This window comes from Nannospalax galili, unplaced genomic scaffold (assembly GCF_000622305.1).
Source record: "Nannospalax galili isolate Female #2095 unplaced genomic scaffold, S.galili_v1.0 scaffold412, whole genome shotgun sequence".
Lineage (NCBI taxonomy): Eukaryota > Metazoa > Chordata > Mammalia > Rodentia > Spalacidae > Nannospalax > Nannospalax galili.
The window spans coordinates 241,418-257,804 of NW_008331547.1; the positions used below are offsets into that span (position 1 = coordinate 241,418).

Below are 16,387 nucleotides of genomic sequence, written 5' to 3' on the forward strand. Positions count from 1 at the left end.
ATATGTAGTTTAACCGAGGTACAAAGTAAATACTCCATATGAGACTCCTAGTTTAAAAGCTGGAGTTCCTTCAAACCCAGGAATGGTACAGTCTAATGTTTTTTTCCTGTGACACCAATCAAGTCATAGTCCAGAGAACTCAACATGCCCATTAAGATCAAAGTCCCATATAGTAATCAAAAACAGTCTAGAGAAAGTACATGTCTTCAATTCAGAGTCAGTGTAATACCACAAATAAATAGACTTGGGGAAACAGATAATATGACTATCTCAATAGATACAGAAAAGGCCTTTGTCAACATTTAAGTTCTATTCATGGAAAAAGCCTCAAGGAATTAGGAGCATCAGAAATATTCCAACACTAAAGGTAATGCATGACAACCGTCAGGTCAACATTATAATCAGGGAATAGCAAAAGGTGCTTTTCTAACATCAGGAACAGGACAAGTTCTCCATTCTACCCAATCTTACTCTATGGAATATTTGAAGTCTGAGCCAGAACAGTGGAAAGATAAAGAAACATAAGGATACAGATTATCACTATTTTCAGCTTCCCCAAAGGGTCCATCAGAAGACTCTTACAGCTTCTAATAAAATCATGATAATTATTGGTGGCTTTTCTATATACCAGCCATAAACTTTGGTAAGAAATGACCAGAAAAATTCCATTCAAAAATACACAAATAAAGAGGAATAAGACTAAACAAGGTAGTGAATTATCTCAACAAAGAAGACGTTAAAACAATAAAGCAGTGAGTTGAGGAAAACGGTAGGTGATGGAGAGGTTCTCCTGGACTGGTACAATTGATATGATTAAAATGGCTATATTACTGAAAATTACCTAAAGAGTCAATGCAATCCTCATTAAAATATCAGTCTCTAGGATAAGACAAAGCAGTCCTAAATCCTCTACTGAAGGAAAGTAAACAAAGCCTGAATAACCAAAGAAATCCAAATATAAAGAAGAATGATCAGTACATTACCTAAACCTTTTGGAATTCAAGACAAAATCCTCATAGCAAAACCTCAGGACAGTACCTCAAACAGACATGTTGACCATGGACTATCAGAGAAGCCTTGGAAAAACATCTCATGCACACACAGCCATCTGAGTTTCAGCACAAGAGCCCAAATCACACAACGGAGGAAAGGGCTGCTTCAACAAACAGTGCTGGCAAACACTCATGCACATCTTCACATAAAAGGAGAAAACTAGATCCATATCTCTTACCCTGGGAAGAATCGTGAGTCAATATGGACCAAAACCTCAATGTGAAGATCTCAAACTCTGAAGTGGTTATACATAGACAGGGCATTTTCCAAAGACTGAAATTACAATATAACATTACCCCCCAAATCACTAATGGTATTGTGTGAAATTAAAAACCTTCTGAGCATCAGCAGAGGGAAGAGACAGCCGAAGATTAAGAGCTTCCAAACAATACACCTGGCAGTGGGTCATGACAAGAATGTATAAAGTACTCTAAAAATTTAAATGACAAAAACAAATCCCATCAAAAACTGAGCAGGTGAGTTATGTAGTTATAGACAAAAGAAATACAAATACGTTTTGAAAGCTCACAGTTAGACAACAAGGAAATGCAAATAAAAGTTACTTTGACATTCACCTCCCCAGCCCAGAATGACAACAATTAAGAAAAAAATGACAAAGAGTTTTGATCAAGAAGTAAGGAAGCAGGACGCTTATAAACCACTTTGACTGCAAATTTATACAGCAGTAAGGAAATCAGTGTGGAGGATCCCCCCCCTAAAAAAACCAGAAAGAATGATCAGGTGGTTCAATGCACTGCTCTGCAGTGTGTGCTGAAGAATCTAGTTCAGCTTACCACAGAGCTACTTGCAAATCCACAGATACTTGCTATTACATTCTATTCCCAATGCCCATCACCAGGTAAATGTAAAAAGAACATATGATAGGTATAAACCAAGAACGCCTATACAAACCGTGGAATTTTACTCTGCGATAAGGAAGAATAAAAGGATATTCTTCCAGAAAAGTAGATGCTCCACATGTTAAGCCAAATAAAAGAATTCCAAACATGAAATATTTCATGTATACTTTCATATAGTAATCATGAGCTGGATATAAATATACATATATATGAAAAACATTAGAAAGACTAGAACGAGGGTCAAAAGGAGAGTGATGGGGCTGGAAAGATGGCTTAGTGGTTAGAATCAATGGCTGCTCTTGCAGAGGACCCTGGTTAGGTTCCCATCACCCAATAGAGGCTAACAATTGTCTGTAACTCCAGTTCAAGGGGATCGAATGCCCTCTTCTGGCCTCCCCGGGCATTACATGACATGGGTGCACTTATGTATGCAGGCAATACACTCATATGCATAAAATATAAATAAATCAAAAAATTTAAAGGAGTTGTCATTTGATAACAAGGGAAGAGAGAGGAGAATATGAAATGCCAATTGCAGATTTTCTTTCATAACTGCAATTTAATTTACCTAGACATCTGTATGTGTGTGTGCATGAATATGTATCTGTACATACACAGGGAACATGAGGGCAGAAGGACTATTTTTGGCAAGAAGGATGCCGGGTAGACAGTGGGGAAGAAACGGAACGGGGGCTTGTAGGGAAAAGAGAGCAAGATACCACGACATGTACACAGATAGAAGAAAATGTCTTGTGAAAGGCAAGACTCTGTATGCAAAGTAAAAACTTAGCTAAAGGAAAATATGAAAGCAAATAACACATCAGAAAATGAGTTCCGATCCTCTGCCCCCTCCAGATGCCAGGCCTGAAGTCACACTCCCATAAGCACAGCAATGGGCAGGTGTGAAGTAGGATCTGTGCACGTCAGAGGCCATCCAGTCTTGCAGAAGCCTTGAGCACCAGGTTTCGTGAGAGAATCTGTCTCCAAAAATAAGTGGAAACTAAAGAAGACAACTGATGTCAACCTCTGCCTTTCACATACACATATAGCGGTGTACATGCAACCAGACCTGCACATACCCACAACCACACACACACAGAAATTAAAAACGCACCTGTATGATCACGTGAAATCACATCCACATGTGCATACACACATACACACAAATAAACATATACAGAGAGAAAATTAAGAAATAGTGACATATGGGCATTACATAATAGGAAAGCCATGAGTCCAGTAAGAAGATTTATCTTTCTATTTTCTACACAAGGTCTGTTCCACCAGACCCAGTTTATGCAGTGCGGGGCAGTGAACCCAGGATTTCCTGCACAGCAAACACTATATGAACTGAGCTACATCCTGAACCCTACTAAATAATAATCCTAAATGTGGTCACAGAAAACAGAAAAACACAAAACACCTGAACTGATCATTTATAGTAAGAAAGTGACTTTAAAAATAAAGCACTGACTAGTAAGACTCATTTTATCACAGACCTATGAAAAAGTCGCCTGTGTAAACAGTGTCTTTACTCGTAAAGCAATGCATGGTTATCAGACAGAGGCTGCTTCCTGATTACAAATGAAAGCAGAAAACAGTAAATCAGAGACAGAGTTCTCTAAGTGTGTGAAGATTAACACACCTCTAAGAGATCTGTGGTAATAAGTTGTCAAAAGAACTGAAATTAAAATGTTGAATAAAACATAAAATGCATTATATCAACATAGGTCGGGTGCTGGAGAATCAGCACTGAAAGGACAATTAATAGCATTAAATGAGAAGGGAAAAGTAAAACCAATAATAACAAATCAGTAATAAATTCCCATCTAAAGAAAGCATGAGAAAAAATTAGAAAAAGAAAGGAAGATAAGAAATAATGAACACTGCAGAGGAAATCAATGAAAGTAAAAAAAAAAAAACTAAGCAAAACAAACAAAAGTTAAGAAACAGAAAATCTGTGACACCATGATCTGGTTCCTTGAAAAACTATGAGCAAAATTTATAACCTTCTAGTAAGGTTCTACTAACACTACGGAGCAAAAGAAAGAGCCAAATTGCCAGTTGTAATGGTGTGGATCCTCTTACTCCTTCCAGGGCTTCAACATCGGAACAGGGAGACATTAGTGTATCTGAGCAAGCGCCACTCCCATGTAAACTGGACTTGTAGAGTGCTGAGCAATGAAGATGGGATGAAGCAAAGCGGAAGACATGCAACCACACAAATCAGAAACTGGTAAGGGAAAATATCAAAGCCAAAATTCTGGGAAAACAGAGAGTCAGATGTCAGGGCTATGGTTCTCTGAAAGACCACCATGTCTAGAGGGCAGTTGACTGGGGAGAGGAAGGGGAGCCAGCGTTGCATTGTACCTGCTGCTGAGGAGGAAGGAGATATGTTGGGTGGGAATTACTCCTGATTCCTTGATGGAACAGCCAAGCTGCCTCTGAGGCATTCGGGGTGACACAATGCACAATAAGTGATGGAACTGTGCATCCCTTAGTGATGTGCACAATCCTGCTTTGATAAATGCTCAGTCAAGTAAACATAAATTCTCTGTAATCACAGAATGCAATGGGGACATTTAGCAGCACTACATGGATAGGGAGACAGAGAAATGAAAGTGCAAACAACTTAGCTTATGTGGATGGGCAGCCATCCCCACCGGAGACATTACACAGTGTACACTTCCCAGTACAGGAACTTAGTTAGAGGTGGATATCCTGCTGCGGCACAGGATGCAACTTGAACACAGATAGCGCCTTGGAATGGAAAAGGTAAGTTGAGCTTGTGTGGTTGTGTGAAATGGGAGCCTTTGGGTGGAATTTATTCATCAAGCCGTGGACAATGTCAATAGACAGTTATGACTAACTAATTGGCAATAACCACTAGATCAGCCTGGAGACAGATACAGAGAGCCAACAAAGATAGCAGAAGTCTGCACAGAAAAACTGATCTTGTCTTCCATTCACACCTGGCCTCTCCATGGAGAGTAAGCTGATCCCACCCAACCAGCTCAATGGCCTCGTGAAGTTTCCCAAGTTGAAGACTAATGAATCGTGGGTAACGATATGAATATTAATTTCTTTTCTCACTGGTATGATGACCAAACCATCTGTGGGAAGAGTTAACTTGGGTTTACATTGCAAAGGGACAAAGTTCATCGTGGAAGGGAAGGTGAGGTAGCTGGTCACACTGCTTCCTGATAACCAGGAAGCAAGGAGGGAAGGGACTGCTGGCCCTCTAAACTACCTTTCTCCTTCTTATTTCAGGCTGTGATCCCCACCAAGGAATGTTGTCGCTCACAAGAGGATGGATCTTCCCACCACAATCGTCCTAATCTAGAATTTTCCTCAGTAATAGGCCCAGAGGTTTGTTGCTCATGTGATTCTGGATCCTATTAAGTCATCAATTGATATTAGCAATGAACAGTCTCATTGCGAATTCCACACACATCCACACAGCTTTTAAGTCCATACTTTCCACACTTTGCCCATGCTGTCTCCTGGCTAACTTACGTTATAAATTTCATTAGTCATCTCTGAGTCCCCAGAGCTTTTAACACGCCATCCTTATTCAAAATTCCCTAGACGCTTCTGAGAATCAGGGTGTTCTCTTAACTGTGAGATCCTAGATAGGGAAAACAAGATATATAGTTGCCCTGCACAATAGCACAGGGGAAACATACCGGTTCTAAGAAGCAGGCCTGGGGACATATACAGGATGATCCTATTATAGCAAGACTGAAACCCAGCAGGGAAAGCATCGAAATCTGCAGCTCCCTGTAGGCATACGAAGATCACCAAGGAATCGTCTGGCCTTCAGAGGCTTGGGTAGTCCCATACCTCTGGGTGTGATTGCACAACACATATAACCTATCTCGGGTACACCTTAATCTCTGCCCTCAGCTTTCCTCAGTGGACATCCAATGGTCCAGGCATCTCCAGCATCCTAGGATCTCACTTGAAACACTGGCTTCACATTCAGCTTTACATAATCCCCTTTCAGCATCTTATGACAGGAACACTTCCCCTTCACAGTTTGCTGGTCCTCCAAAAATATCTCAAATCTTGAGGCAAACCTCAATGAGTCCTTTCACCTTACGTCCAGAGTTCTAATCTGACTTGTCTTTGGAGCTGGCCACAGTGGCCATCAGAGATCTTGCTGACTACCCTTGGATTGTGTAAATCCCAGTAATGTCAACAATTTAAGAATTTGGAAGACTATAGGGAAGAACAGTAATTATTACAGTTAAGATATGAAAGAAGGTTAAAATGCATGATGGAACAGAGTCAACCAAAACATAAGTTTACTGAACATTCCCAAGACTGACGCACTTGCTATGAGTCACTGGGCAGAGAAGCCCTTGCGGAGATCCACACAGCACAGGCTACTGTCGCTGGATGGGGATTCATACTGGAACAAAAGAATTAAGAGGGCATTTTAGAGAACACCACATGTACATGTACCATGTGTGCAGAAGTCAGGCTGGGAAAAAGCAGGAAGATCCCATGGCAGTGAGAGGGACAACTGGGTTTTGTTGGAGACATATTTTCCTGGATTTTCATATTGTTTGTGTTTTTGTATTGCTGTTTGAACATATGGATGTTCTTTGTTGGTTGTGTGTCCAACAGGAGCTTTTATTCTACTTTTGTTAAATTTTGGTTTGCTTAGGAGTAAGAAATCAAAGACCATTCCATTACATCATTGATAAATTATAAAGACAGAGTAAATAATATTGTAGATCTGTAAATTGTCCATGTAGAGGTCAGTGTTCACAAATGCCTTGTCACTGTGATGACTGACATTCAAGGCTAAATATGTATTAATGTACATGTGTTTGACATGCTAATGCAATGGCTTTTATCACATACTACTAATGAGTCCTGTGATGAAAGTGCTTTACATTACTGACCACTACACCATCTAGCCTTGAATTTCAATCCCTCCTGGTTCTAGCTCTGCTTCTTTTCCTAAGAATCCATTCCTCCCAGAACATCACGTAGGTCATACTGAAAGTCACCTGGAGAAAGAGTCCTGTACAATACACTGTGATCTTCCAGGGAACAAAGCCATATGCTCTGTATGATGATTAGCCCATGCTGATTTCTAAGTGATATTCTCTTTCATGTCCAATTCCATACTATAAATCTTCTCAAGATTATTTTACTTGAGCATTATTATATATCCCTCACTCCCCCCACACGCTGATGTCTCCATGATTTGCTCAGAGCCCCAGCATACTGTGTGCCTGCATTCTCACCTTTAATAATGGGTATTTAAAAACTAGGGCGGGAACAACCACCGCAGCAGCAAAACAGGAGCTGGAGGGAGAGGTGACTCTTGTAGAGAGTTAACGCTTTGTGAGAAACTCCACAGAGCAGTCTACCCAGACTTCTGAATTTAATCTTCACCAATGTTCTGTAACACAGGGGGGGTGGTTACATCTTCACCTCTCTGATTTGTATTGTGCTTTTAAAAAATGTTTTGCTGATTCTCCCTCTGTCAGCATCCACTGATTGCCTGTAACTCTCCATCTGGAGATGGGACACCATGAAATTACCCCCATTCACCGTGGAGTGTCAACTGGTTTTGTCATTATACAGGTCAACTGGACGACTGTTCTGTGGAGATTTCACAAGCGTGGCTGCCCTCTGCTGTCTAAAAGGCATCACCTAGCATCAGGTGTCTTGTCCTTGTAGCTCTTACAACTTTCCTGCCCGCCTTCTGCTGTGGACGGGAGCCTTTTGTGTAGAGAATTCATTGTAGATGTGACACTTGGGTCCAAGCATACCTTAGTTTCTTCATTTCTGCATTTATATCGATTGCCGGGCCTTGTGTTAGTCTGCATCTGTTGCAAAAAGAAGCTGTTTTGATGAGTGGTGAATGCTACATTTGTCTGTGAATATAGAATGCGGCTTACAAAAGTGACAGAACAAGGTCCTTCTCTAGAGTCCGCGACCTTTCTAACCGTGTCTATTTGGCCATGTTGACGGTACCAGGCATGGATGCCATCTGATTGAGTGGACCTTAAGTCCAACTACACAGCTGCTGATTACCCCCCCAATAAAAGTATAACTATTGCATTAATGAAGATATTTTGCTGAACCAATCAGTCCTGTGGTCGGTTCATAGACTTTGAAGCTGGGACACTTTGAACTCCATGAAGATTATAATAATGCCAAGCCAGAAACGCTAAGCACATGCACACTCGAGCACCACTAAAAGGACACAGTGCATTGTATGCAAATATATACATATAATCTTTGTGTGTGTAGGAATAATAATCCAGGAAGAGGACAAGGGGATGTGAAGTAGTAGATGGGGGTGTGGGAGGAGCTGCATGGTACTAAGTAAAGATGATGCAAATAGAAAACTCGTCTAGTAAACACATCCTTTTAATTATGAAAGACACATTTTAAATGTTTCATATGCACGTTAGAATAACAGAGGTAAAGTTAATGATAGCTTATTTCGACAAACGTTGGCTGTACGTACCCTTCTGTGTTTTACCTATGTTAATGTGATCGTTCAAATACAGTTGCTTAGCCTGTAGTCCTGATGAAACTGGTATACAATCTACTAGGTTCCTGGACCATTCCTCTGCAGCATCTAGTGACAGAAGTGGGCAGTCCGCCACGAGCCCCTGCTGCTCTGCTCTCTAAAGCCCCAGAGATTGAAGAAAACCACAAAGGATTCTGGAGGGCGTGAGGAAGTTAATCAGAAGGGTAAGTCCTTCCCTTCACTTCTGTGCTTCTCTCATGCACGAAGGAGGTGACCTGGGTAATGAGAAAGGAATGTTTAAATACTCCACTTTGTAAGAAAACATTTGACCATCCAGTTGTGACAACAGCCTCACTGCTAAGGCACGGCCGTTGACTCCCATCCCTAAGTGCTTCTATCAGAGCCTCACATCCTGGGATCTCAGGACAATCAGCTGCTGCTCACATGGATTTAGACAGGACCTTCTGGAGCAGAAAGTAGGATCTCTAAGTAGTTCAACTATCACAGTCAACACTTTTCTATTCCATCTTAAACCAGTACATCCAATCACTGTTAATCTAAGGTTTAGGGTCCACACTGATGTGCAGAGGGATCTGGTAGAAAGTAAGAAAGGACGATGCTGGAAAGTCAGAATTCATAAACACAAGGACAAGTCAAAGGCAATACCAAGGACACATAAAGTTCCTTCGATGACAGATTTGACACCAGTTCCTGCATGTTCATCAGTCAAACCCATGGCCATGGTTCTCCATCTCTCTTTTCCTGTATGAGCATTCTTTGGATCAGTTGCATGTTCAAAAACACATTTATCTAATATCTTGAGGTACTCTGACCCAGATTCATGAAAATCCATGGGTTTAGCTGACGTTTCACAATCCTACCTCTTCTCAAATCTGAAATAGATATTTAGAATGAATAAGGACAAAGGACTGCTAACATATAGCTAATAGTTAACTATTATATGGTGATTTTCTTTCAGTCTGGAGATACAGAAAATAAGAACTTCCCTGCCTGGTCTGGACTGGAATCCTTGCAGTCAGCTGATGAAGACAATGGCCATTTTGACTTTTATAAATCATGCTACTGCCTGCAGGAGGGTTTAATGAAGACTGCCACTCAGCGGAAGCTCCTGGAATGCCTAATGGTCCCTAACAATTGCTAGGGGAGCATGGCTCTCTTACACTTCTAAGATGCTCCTTGATGAAACCATTCGGCAGAGCATCTTTGACGAAAGCTTAACTCCAGTTTGTCACTTCCTTAAAAACAAAATCGATGCTTTAAATATTTCTTTTATTTGTTACTGAACACATATGTGCAAATGGTGTGTGTTGCAAGGCAGTGAAAGTGTGCCACAGGGCACGTGAAATCATCAGAGGACAAGTTTATGGGCTTGAGTCTGTCAGTCCATCTTTAAGTTCTTTGAGGGGATGAAATTCACATTGACATGCGTGCACAGCATGACCTAGTGGGCCAGCCCACTGTCCCTGCTGTGACTCTTTAAAATGTTAATAAAAAGCTCATAGAGAACTGGGCTTGGTGGCATACACTTTGAATCCTAGCACTCAGGAGGCGGAGGAACATGGATCTCTGTGAGATCAAGTCCAGTCTGGTCCACATAAAAAATTCCAGATCAGCTGGTACTTCAGAGAGACCCTGTCACAAAATGACCAAGAAAAAAGTTCCAAAAAAATAACTAGACAAAATTACTTCTTTTCATTTCATATAAAATCACTTTTCCTTTCAAGTGTCACAAATAACAGAAGTTATGAGGGCAAGCAGCATATTTCACAACATACTTTACAGTTAAGAGTATGAATGTGAGTCAGTGTTTAGAACTGAAGTGTGGCATTGCTATAAATCACTTCATCCATAGTGCCCCAAATATGGAAATGTCAAGCAATGTTTTGAAATCCCACCACCCTTGATGAGTCAGCTTTTCAATATTATGAGAGTCAAAGCAGATACAATGCTCCTAAGTACTGTAAAGTTTTCAAGAGTCTAAAACCTGGTAGTCTAAAACCTAGCAGGGCACACACAGAAAATGTCTTTAGACTTCCCTACAAGAGATAAGCCATCTCTTTGCACTTCTGGACTTTTCTCCTGCATGAACGAGGTGACTTGGGTAATGAGAAACAAATTAGAATCCCGTGATATAGTCCGTCACTGAGGGAAGAATTCAGGGCAGAAACATAAGGCAGGAGCCTGGATGAATTAGCTGAGGCAGAGACCTGGGAGGAAGGCTGCTTACTCACTGATGCTTCCCTTGGTTTTGTAAGTTACCATCCTTATACAGCCCAGGTCAGCCTGCCCAGGGAGGGCGCCTCTGAATGCTTGTCTCCTTGGCATCATCTAGACTCATTCCTTACGTTTCATTCATTCTGCGTTAACATGGTTGCTCTGGACTAATTTCAACATCATCTCATATTCAAATGATTTTGTATCTATACTTTCCCCTCCTCCTGGGTGTTGAAAACCAGGGAGGTAAGTTGAGCTTATGTGTTTGCATATGCGTACGTGTGTGTGTATGTGTGTGTGTGTGTGTGTGTGTGTGTGTGTGTGTGTGTGTGTGAAATGAGTCTTTGGACAGACTTTGCTCACCTAGACCTGGACAGAATCAGTAGAGGGTCGTGAGACCAGCCTGGATCCAGATACAGTGGACCAACTAAGATAACAGAACTCAGTGAAAAAAAAATGGTTCTTATCTTCCATTTACTCCTGGCTCCATCCGTGGAGTGTAAGCTGACCACTCCTAGCCAGATCAACTGCCTTGTGAAAGCCCCAAGAAGCTTTGGGGAATTTTTGTTAACTTTGGTTTACACTGCAGGACAACACAGTTCCTCAGAGCAGGGAAGGTGAGGGAACTGGTCACTCTGCTTGCATGGTCAAGAAGCAGAGAGAGGAGGTGGTGAGGCTACCATGGCTTTCTCTTTTTAAATTCAGATTGACATCCCATACCAAGGATGACTCTTCCCACCATAATTACCCAGTTTAGAATGTCCCTCAGAAACATATAGAAGTCTGCCTCTTACGTGATTCCACATCCTGTTATGTGATCAGTCAGTAGTGATCATCACCAGTCTGGTATTCGTCAACTTGACACACATCCCTACAACGTTTAAGCCATAAATTTTCACTCTTTGTCTACATTGTCTCATGGACATTTTATACCATAAAGCTCATTCAAGTCAACTCTAATACTCCCTACAGCATTTAACACGACAGCATTGCTCAAAAGTCCCAAGTCTCTTCTGAGAACCAAGGCAATCTCTTAAATGTGAGCTCGCATAAAACAGAAAGGAAGCTACATAGTTTAGTTGCAGTATACAATGGCACAGAGGAGCACACAGGTATTGATAAGGACGAACGGGAACACATATAGGTTGATCTCATCTTAGCAAGACTGGAAGTCAGCAGAGAAGCACCAAAGTCTGCAGCTCCCTGTAGCCATATGGGACTCATGATGGAATAATCTGGGTTCAGTGGCCTTGGGTAATCATATTTTCCCCACTGTGATTACCAACAGCAAATATAACATCTCTCGTGGGCTCACTTTAACATATGCCTTCAGATTTCCTCAGTGGATGGTCATGGCCCATGGTCTCCAACATCCTGGAATCTTCAGGGAAACATGGGCTTCACATGACAGGAAAAGCGACCCCTGCACAGTTTGCCGGTTCACAGAGACTATCTCAAATTTTGAGGCACGCCTCAATGAATTCCTTTTCATTACATGCAGAATTCCAAATCTAACCTGCCCTTGTGTAGAGCAGGTGACAGTGGGCTGTCAGAGATCCTGATGACTGCTTCTAAGGGACTGGAGTAATGTCTAACATTTTAAGAATTTGGAAAATCATTGTGAAGAACAGTAATTTCAATCAGTAAGATACGAAAGAACTTAACATACAAGATGGGAATAGATTGAGCCAAGAGGTGATGTTATGGAGCAGTCCCAAGGCAAAATTGATTTGCTTCCTATGAGTTACTAAACAAAGAGGCATTTGTGGGCATCCACACAGCACAGTCTACTGTCACTGATGGTGGTGCATGCTAGAATTAAAAGGTAAGAGCTTACTTTAGACAACACCACATCTATGTTGCAAGACATGGAGAGATCAGGCTGGGGAAGGCCATGAGTACCATGGCGGTGATGGTCAAAGTGCTAATGTGGCTCTCTGCTGGCCAGCTGTGGGGACTGTGATGACAAATGCTGCTCTTCCGGTACTTAATGTACAGCCGTGCATGTTGGCACATACCTCTGGTCCCAGAAGTTGGGAGGCAGAAGCAGGCAGATCGCTATGAGATAAGGCCAGCCTGGTTTTCAAAGCTAGCTCCAGGCTAGCCAGGGCTCCATATTGAGACCCTGTCTCAAAAAAACAAAGTAGACAACACCAATACATAATAAAATACACAAAGACAAGCAAGACTAATCACTTGTCCACTAATGGTAGAACCATTATGGGTGCAACCAACTACAATTTCTTTGGCTTTAAGCCCAGGGAGGAACTGATGTTTGGCACCATAAGCCTGGCTGGAAATCTGTAGATGCCCTGGGCTTCACAGAGACACTGTTGTATTTGTTTCATTAAATAGATGTGAGGTGCCCATAAAGCAATGTTGTAAACATCTATGTTTCTACCTGTATATTACTGTACATTCTTCACAGTGTTCTGTATATGCTAGTAAAAACTTTCAAAGCTTAAACTGCTTAGAATAAATGACTATTTTGTGGGCTGGTGATTCAATGCTCAGAAAACAATGAAATTCATATACCTCCATCCAAGTTAGAGAACTGTGAAAAACAGAAAAGAAAACTTTGTAAGAGTATGAAGAAAAGGGTCCAGTGCTGGAAAAAGCTGTTTTCCTCTAGAGATGAAATGTCCATCAGCCTGCAGAGGCACAAATGGTTGTCATGAACTGCAACATAACTTAGACCCTAGTCATGGACCTGGAATGAGTCAAATAATGAACAAACAGCCGGCCTGTAGATATGGTGATGAGGCAGTTAACTCTTCCTGAGGGGAAGTCATAGGACCCTCACCTAGAATTCCAATACGACTTCCTCCTGCCCCTGAGCAGTGTGTGGCCCTGGGGATGATGCACTGCTCTATATAGAGGCAGAAAGGTAACTGAAGTCAAGACTCCTTTGAAATAGCTTTCCTGAGTCAGTAGCCTGGCTTGGAGAGACTTCTGAAAGATGCTGCCTGCTTTGAATCAATCATGCTCCTGTAAGTACCCCATTCACCATGGCTTCTCTAGCTGATGTAAGCAATGCATGCTTATACAACGGTGGGTTTTGTTACAACGTTTTTTTCTTTTGGTATTATCAGTGTCCCATCTGCGGTGAATGGTCATTGTTTGTACCTCATCCAGAGAAAAGTACAACAGAGAGCTGAGAACTCTTGTCGCTGGTCCACACTGCATCTGCACAAAGTCTCATATCAATGACTCTCAAGGGGGAATTTTCCTTCTCTTGGGGCCATGTCGCAATGTCTAGAGATTCTTTGTGTTATCCTAACTGAGCAGAGTTAGAAATGTGGAATACTACTAGTTTCTAGGTTGACCATACACTATTGAATGGCCTCATAACCAGTTTATGTGAGGAGAAAAACTGGACTCAGCAGGCTTAAACAAAAACAGAGGACACAAATTTGGGTGTGTGGTGAAGAGGGGTAACTGAGGGGAGGTAGGGAAGGAGTGGAGATGATCCAATGCCTTCTATGGAAGTCACGGAGAAGTGCCAGACAATCACCCAGCAGTGGAAGGGGAGGTGGGCAAGAGGCCCCAGCTCTTGCTGAGGATCTATTGCCAGTTAGTTGCTGGAGAAGGAGAATTAGTTTTCTTTAAGGGAGTGATATGTTGTAGGTTGACCAGACTCCAAAGACTGGACTCACACCCAAGAGCATCTGGGGAACACAAATTAGACTTGATTTGTTTTAAAATAATAAAGGATACCAAGTGTCAGGGTATAGTAACCTGGAGCTGGATATGGGGAAGGGGCTTGAATATGATCAAGGTATATTGTATGAACTTCATGAAGAATCAATACTTTTTAAAGTCTAATAATAACAAAGTTTTAAAATATTGTGAATATCCTTTGAATAATAAATTGAAGGAATGTATCTATTCGTATAATGAATAAAATAAATTGGAAAACAATTATTATTTTGTAAAATATAAACTCTGCCATAATCTGAGAATATTATTTTTTCTCTGGCAGCTAAAGATTGAGGTTACTTTGTGAATATACAATGTAGGAGTATATTTAGTTGTATAGAATATTGGAGTTTAGGTATTTTTACATGTACAAATTTCCACCAGTTCCATAGTTTTATGTAAAATATTTTCCAATACTTTTATTAAAGGTCTTGTGGAACACTGGTTTCACATTTTACAGCAGAAATTCATTCAGACTAGTGTCACTAATTTTAAACAGCTGTGTCTTTGATACACACGTGATCTTTAATTCTCTTGGGAGTGTGAATTTATGATATGTTACAGTTCCACGTATGTCTATCTGATGAAAAGTAGATTGATGACGAACTCACCACTGATCACTGACAAAAATTGCAGTGTTTAAAACTATGACTTAAATGGACTTAGTGGAGCATGATTATTCCTCCGCCTGACTAACAGTACTCAGTTGTGGAAAGGAGGGGCACTAGGGACAGGCACAGCTCCTACAGATAGTGATTCCTCATGACCTCAGAACCCATCTCGGACTCTTCTTGTGTTTAGCAGGGACACTGCTGCTGTTGCTGGTGTCAAACTTGCTACTGGGAAAGAATACGGCCTCTGGTCAAGTGTGTGACATGTGGGAAAGCAGCTGCGAAATGTCCTTGCAAGACCACTTTAGGCAGGCAGTCAATGTGTCTCAGGAAATCAAGAATCAAGCGACAGATTTGTACACTCTGTTTGTAAGTAACCCACTGACATCCTGCTTCTTTCCAAAGTGGGCCTTCAGGCCAGTGGTTTTGGTACTAGAGCTCAAAGGAGAGAGCATCCTGGACCAAACATCAAATGACATGCCCTCACAGGAGAAGAAAAGAGAAGTACGGAAAAGTAGAACAGGAGACTAGGACAGTTGAAGAAATAGAGATTATTGATACATTGTTTTTTGCTCACTTTTTAACTTTGATTTTAATTTTCTCTTCTGACATAAAGTCCTGTAAAGTATGAGTAAGAAAGAGTGTGAGTCTCTGTTCCTTTGGGTAGAAGTCGGTCTTTGTCGGCATTCTCCACTTAGTACAGCCTTGACATCAGAAAGGAGACCAGCATTCCAGCAAACTGGAGAGGAAAACCATTACTTATCAATGTCACCAAATATCTGGAATAATTTTGAGGAATTCTAAGATGTGTGTCTATAATTACAATAAAGAATCCATCTTAGAAACAGAAATAGGCCTTCTCTTCGTGATGGAGTCATTTCGAAGGCTGCGTGTAAAAGAGGTAACATTAGATGAGGGCTTCGTCAGGGCATGTGAGAATGTGACTCCCAGTTTATGGTAAATACATATACTTAACCTACGGCCTACTCGCCAGTTTTTTCTGCCATTGCCCATCCAATTGGGCCCTACTTGCATATTCAACACCATCCCAGCAATTCCCTCAAACTACTGCAATTTCCTCAATAGAAATTTTAAGTAGCAAATATTTTAAATGATAAATATACCCACTAAATATATTGAAGTCAGCATAATAGTTAGATAATAACATTGATTAATAAGTACATTATAGATCTTCTTTAGGGGACTGACTCTATATAAGCTGAATAGAATCCAGAGAATGAACTTGCACCGAGGGACACCTGGATAGAAATGTTTGAACAGATAGGACTTAACATATATGAGAGAGTCCTTGAAATCTGGTGGGGGTTATGGAGATAGGGAAGGAGGAGATGGTCTAAATTTGATTAAGGCGATTGTGTTATATGAAATGTACAAAAACTCAATAACAATTGGAGAAGAATATAACA

General features: G+C 41.1%; 1 protein-coding gene across 1 annotated transcript in view; it reads left to right on the top strand.

The window, feature by feature from the left end:
• Positions 1–15,245: 15,245 nt before the first annotated feature.
• The window catches only part of LOC103728738 (prolactin-like), a 5,478-nt gene continuing 4,336 nt past the window's right edge, over positions 15,246–16,387 (top strand). Inside the window, exon 1 of the mRNA XM_017796504.1 lies at positions 15,246–15,329. Coding sequence (XP_017651993.1) covers positions 15,246–15,329 — 84 coding nt within the window. The remainder of the gene's footprint in view (positions 15,330–16,387) is intronic.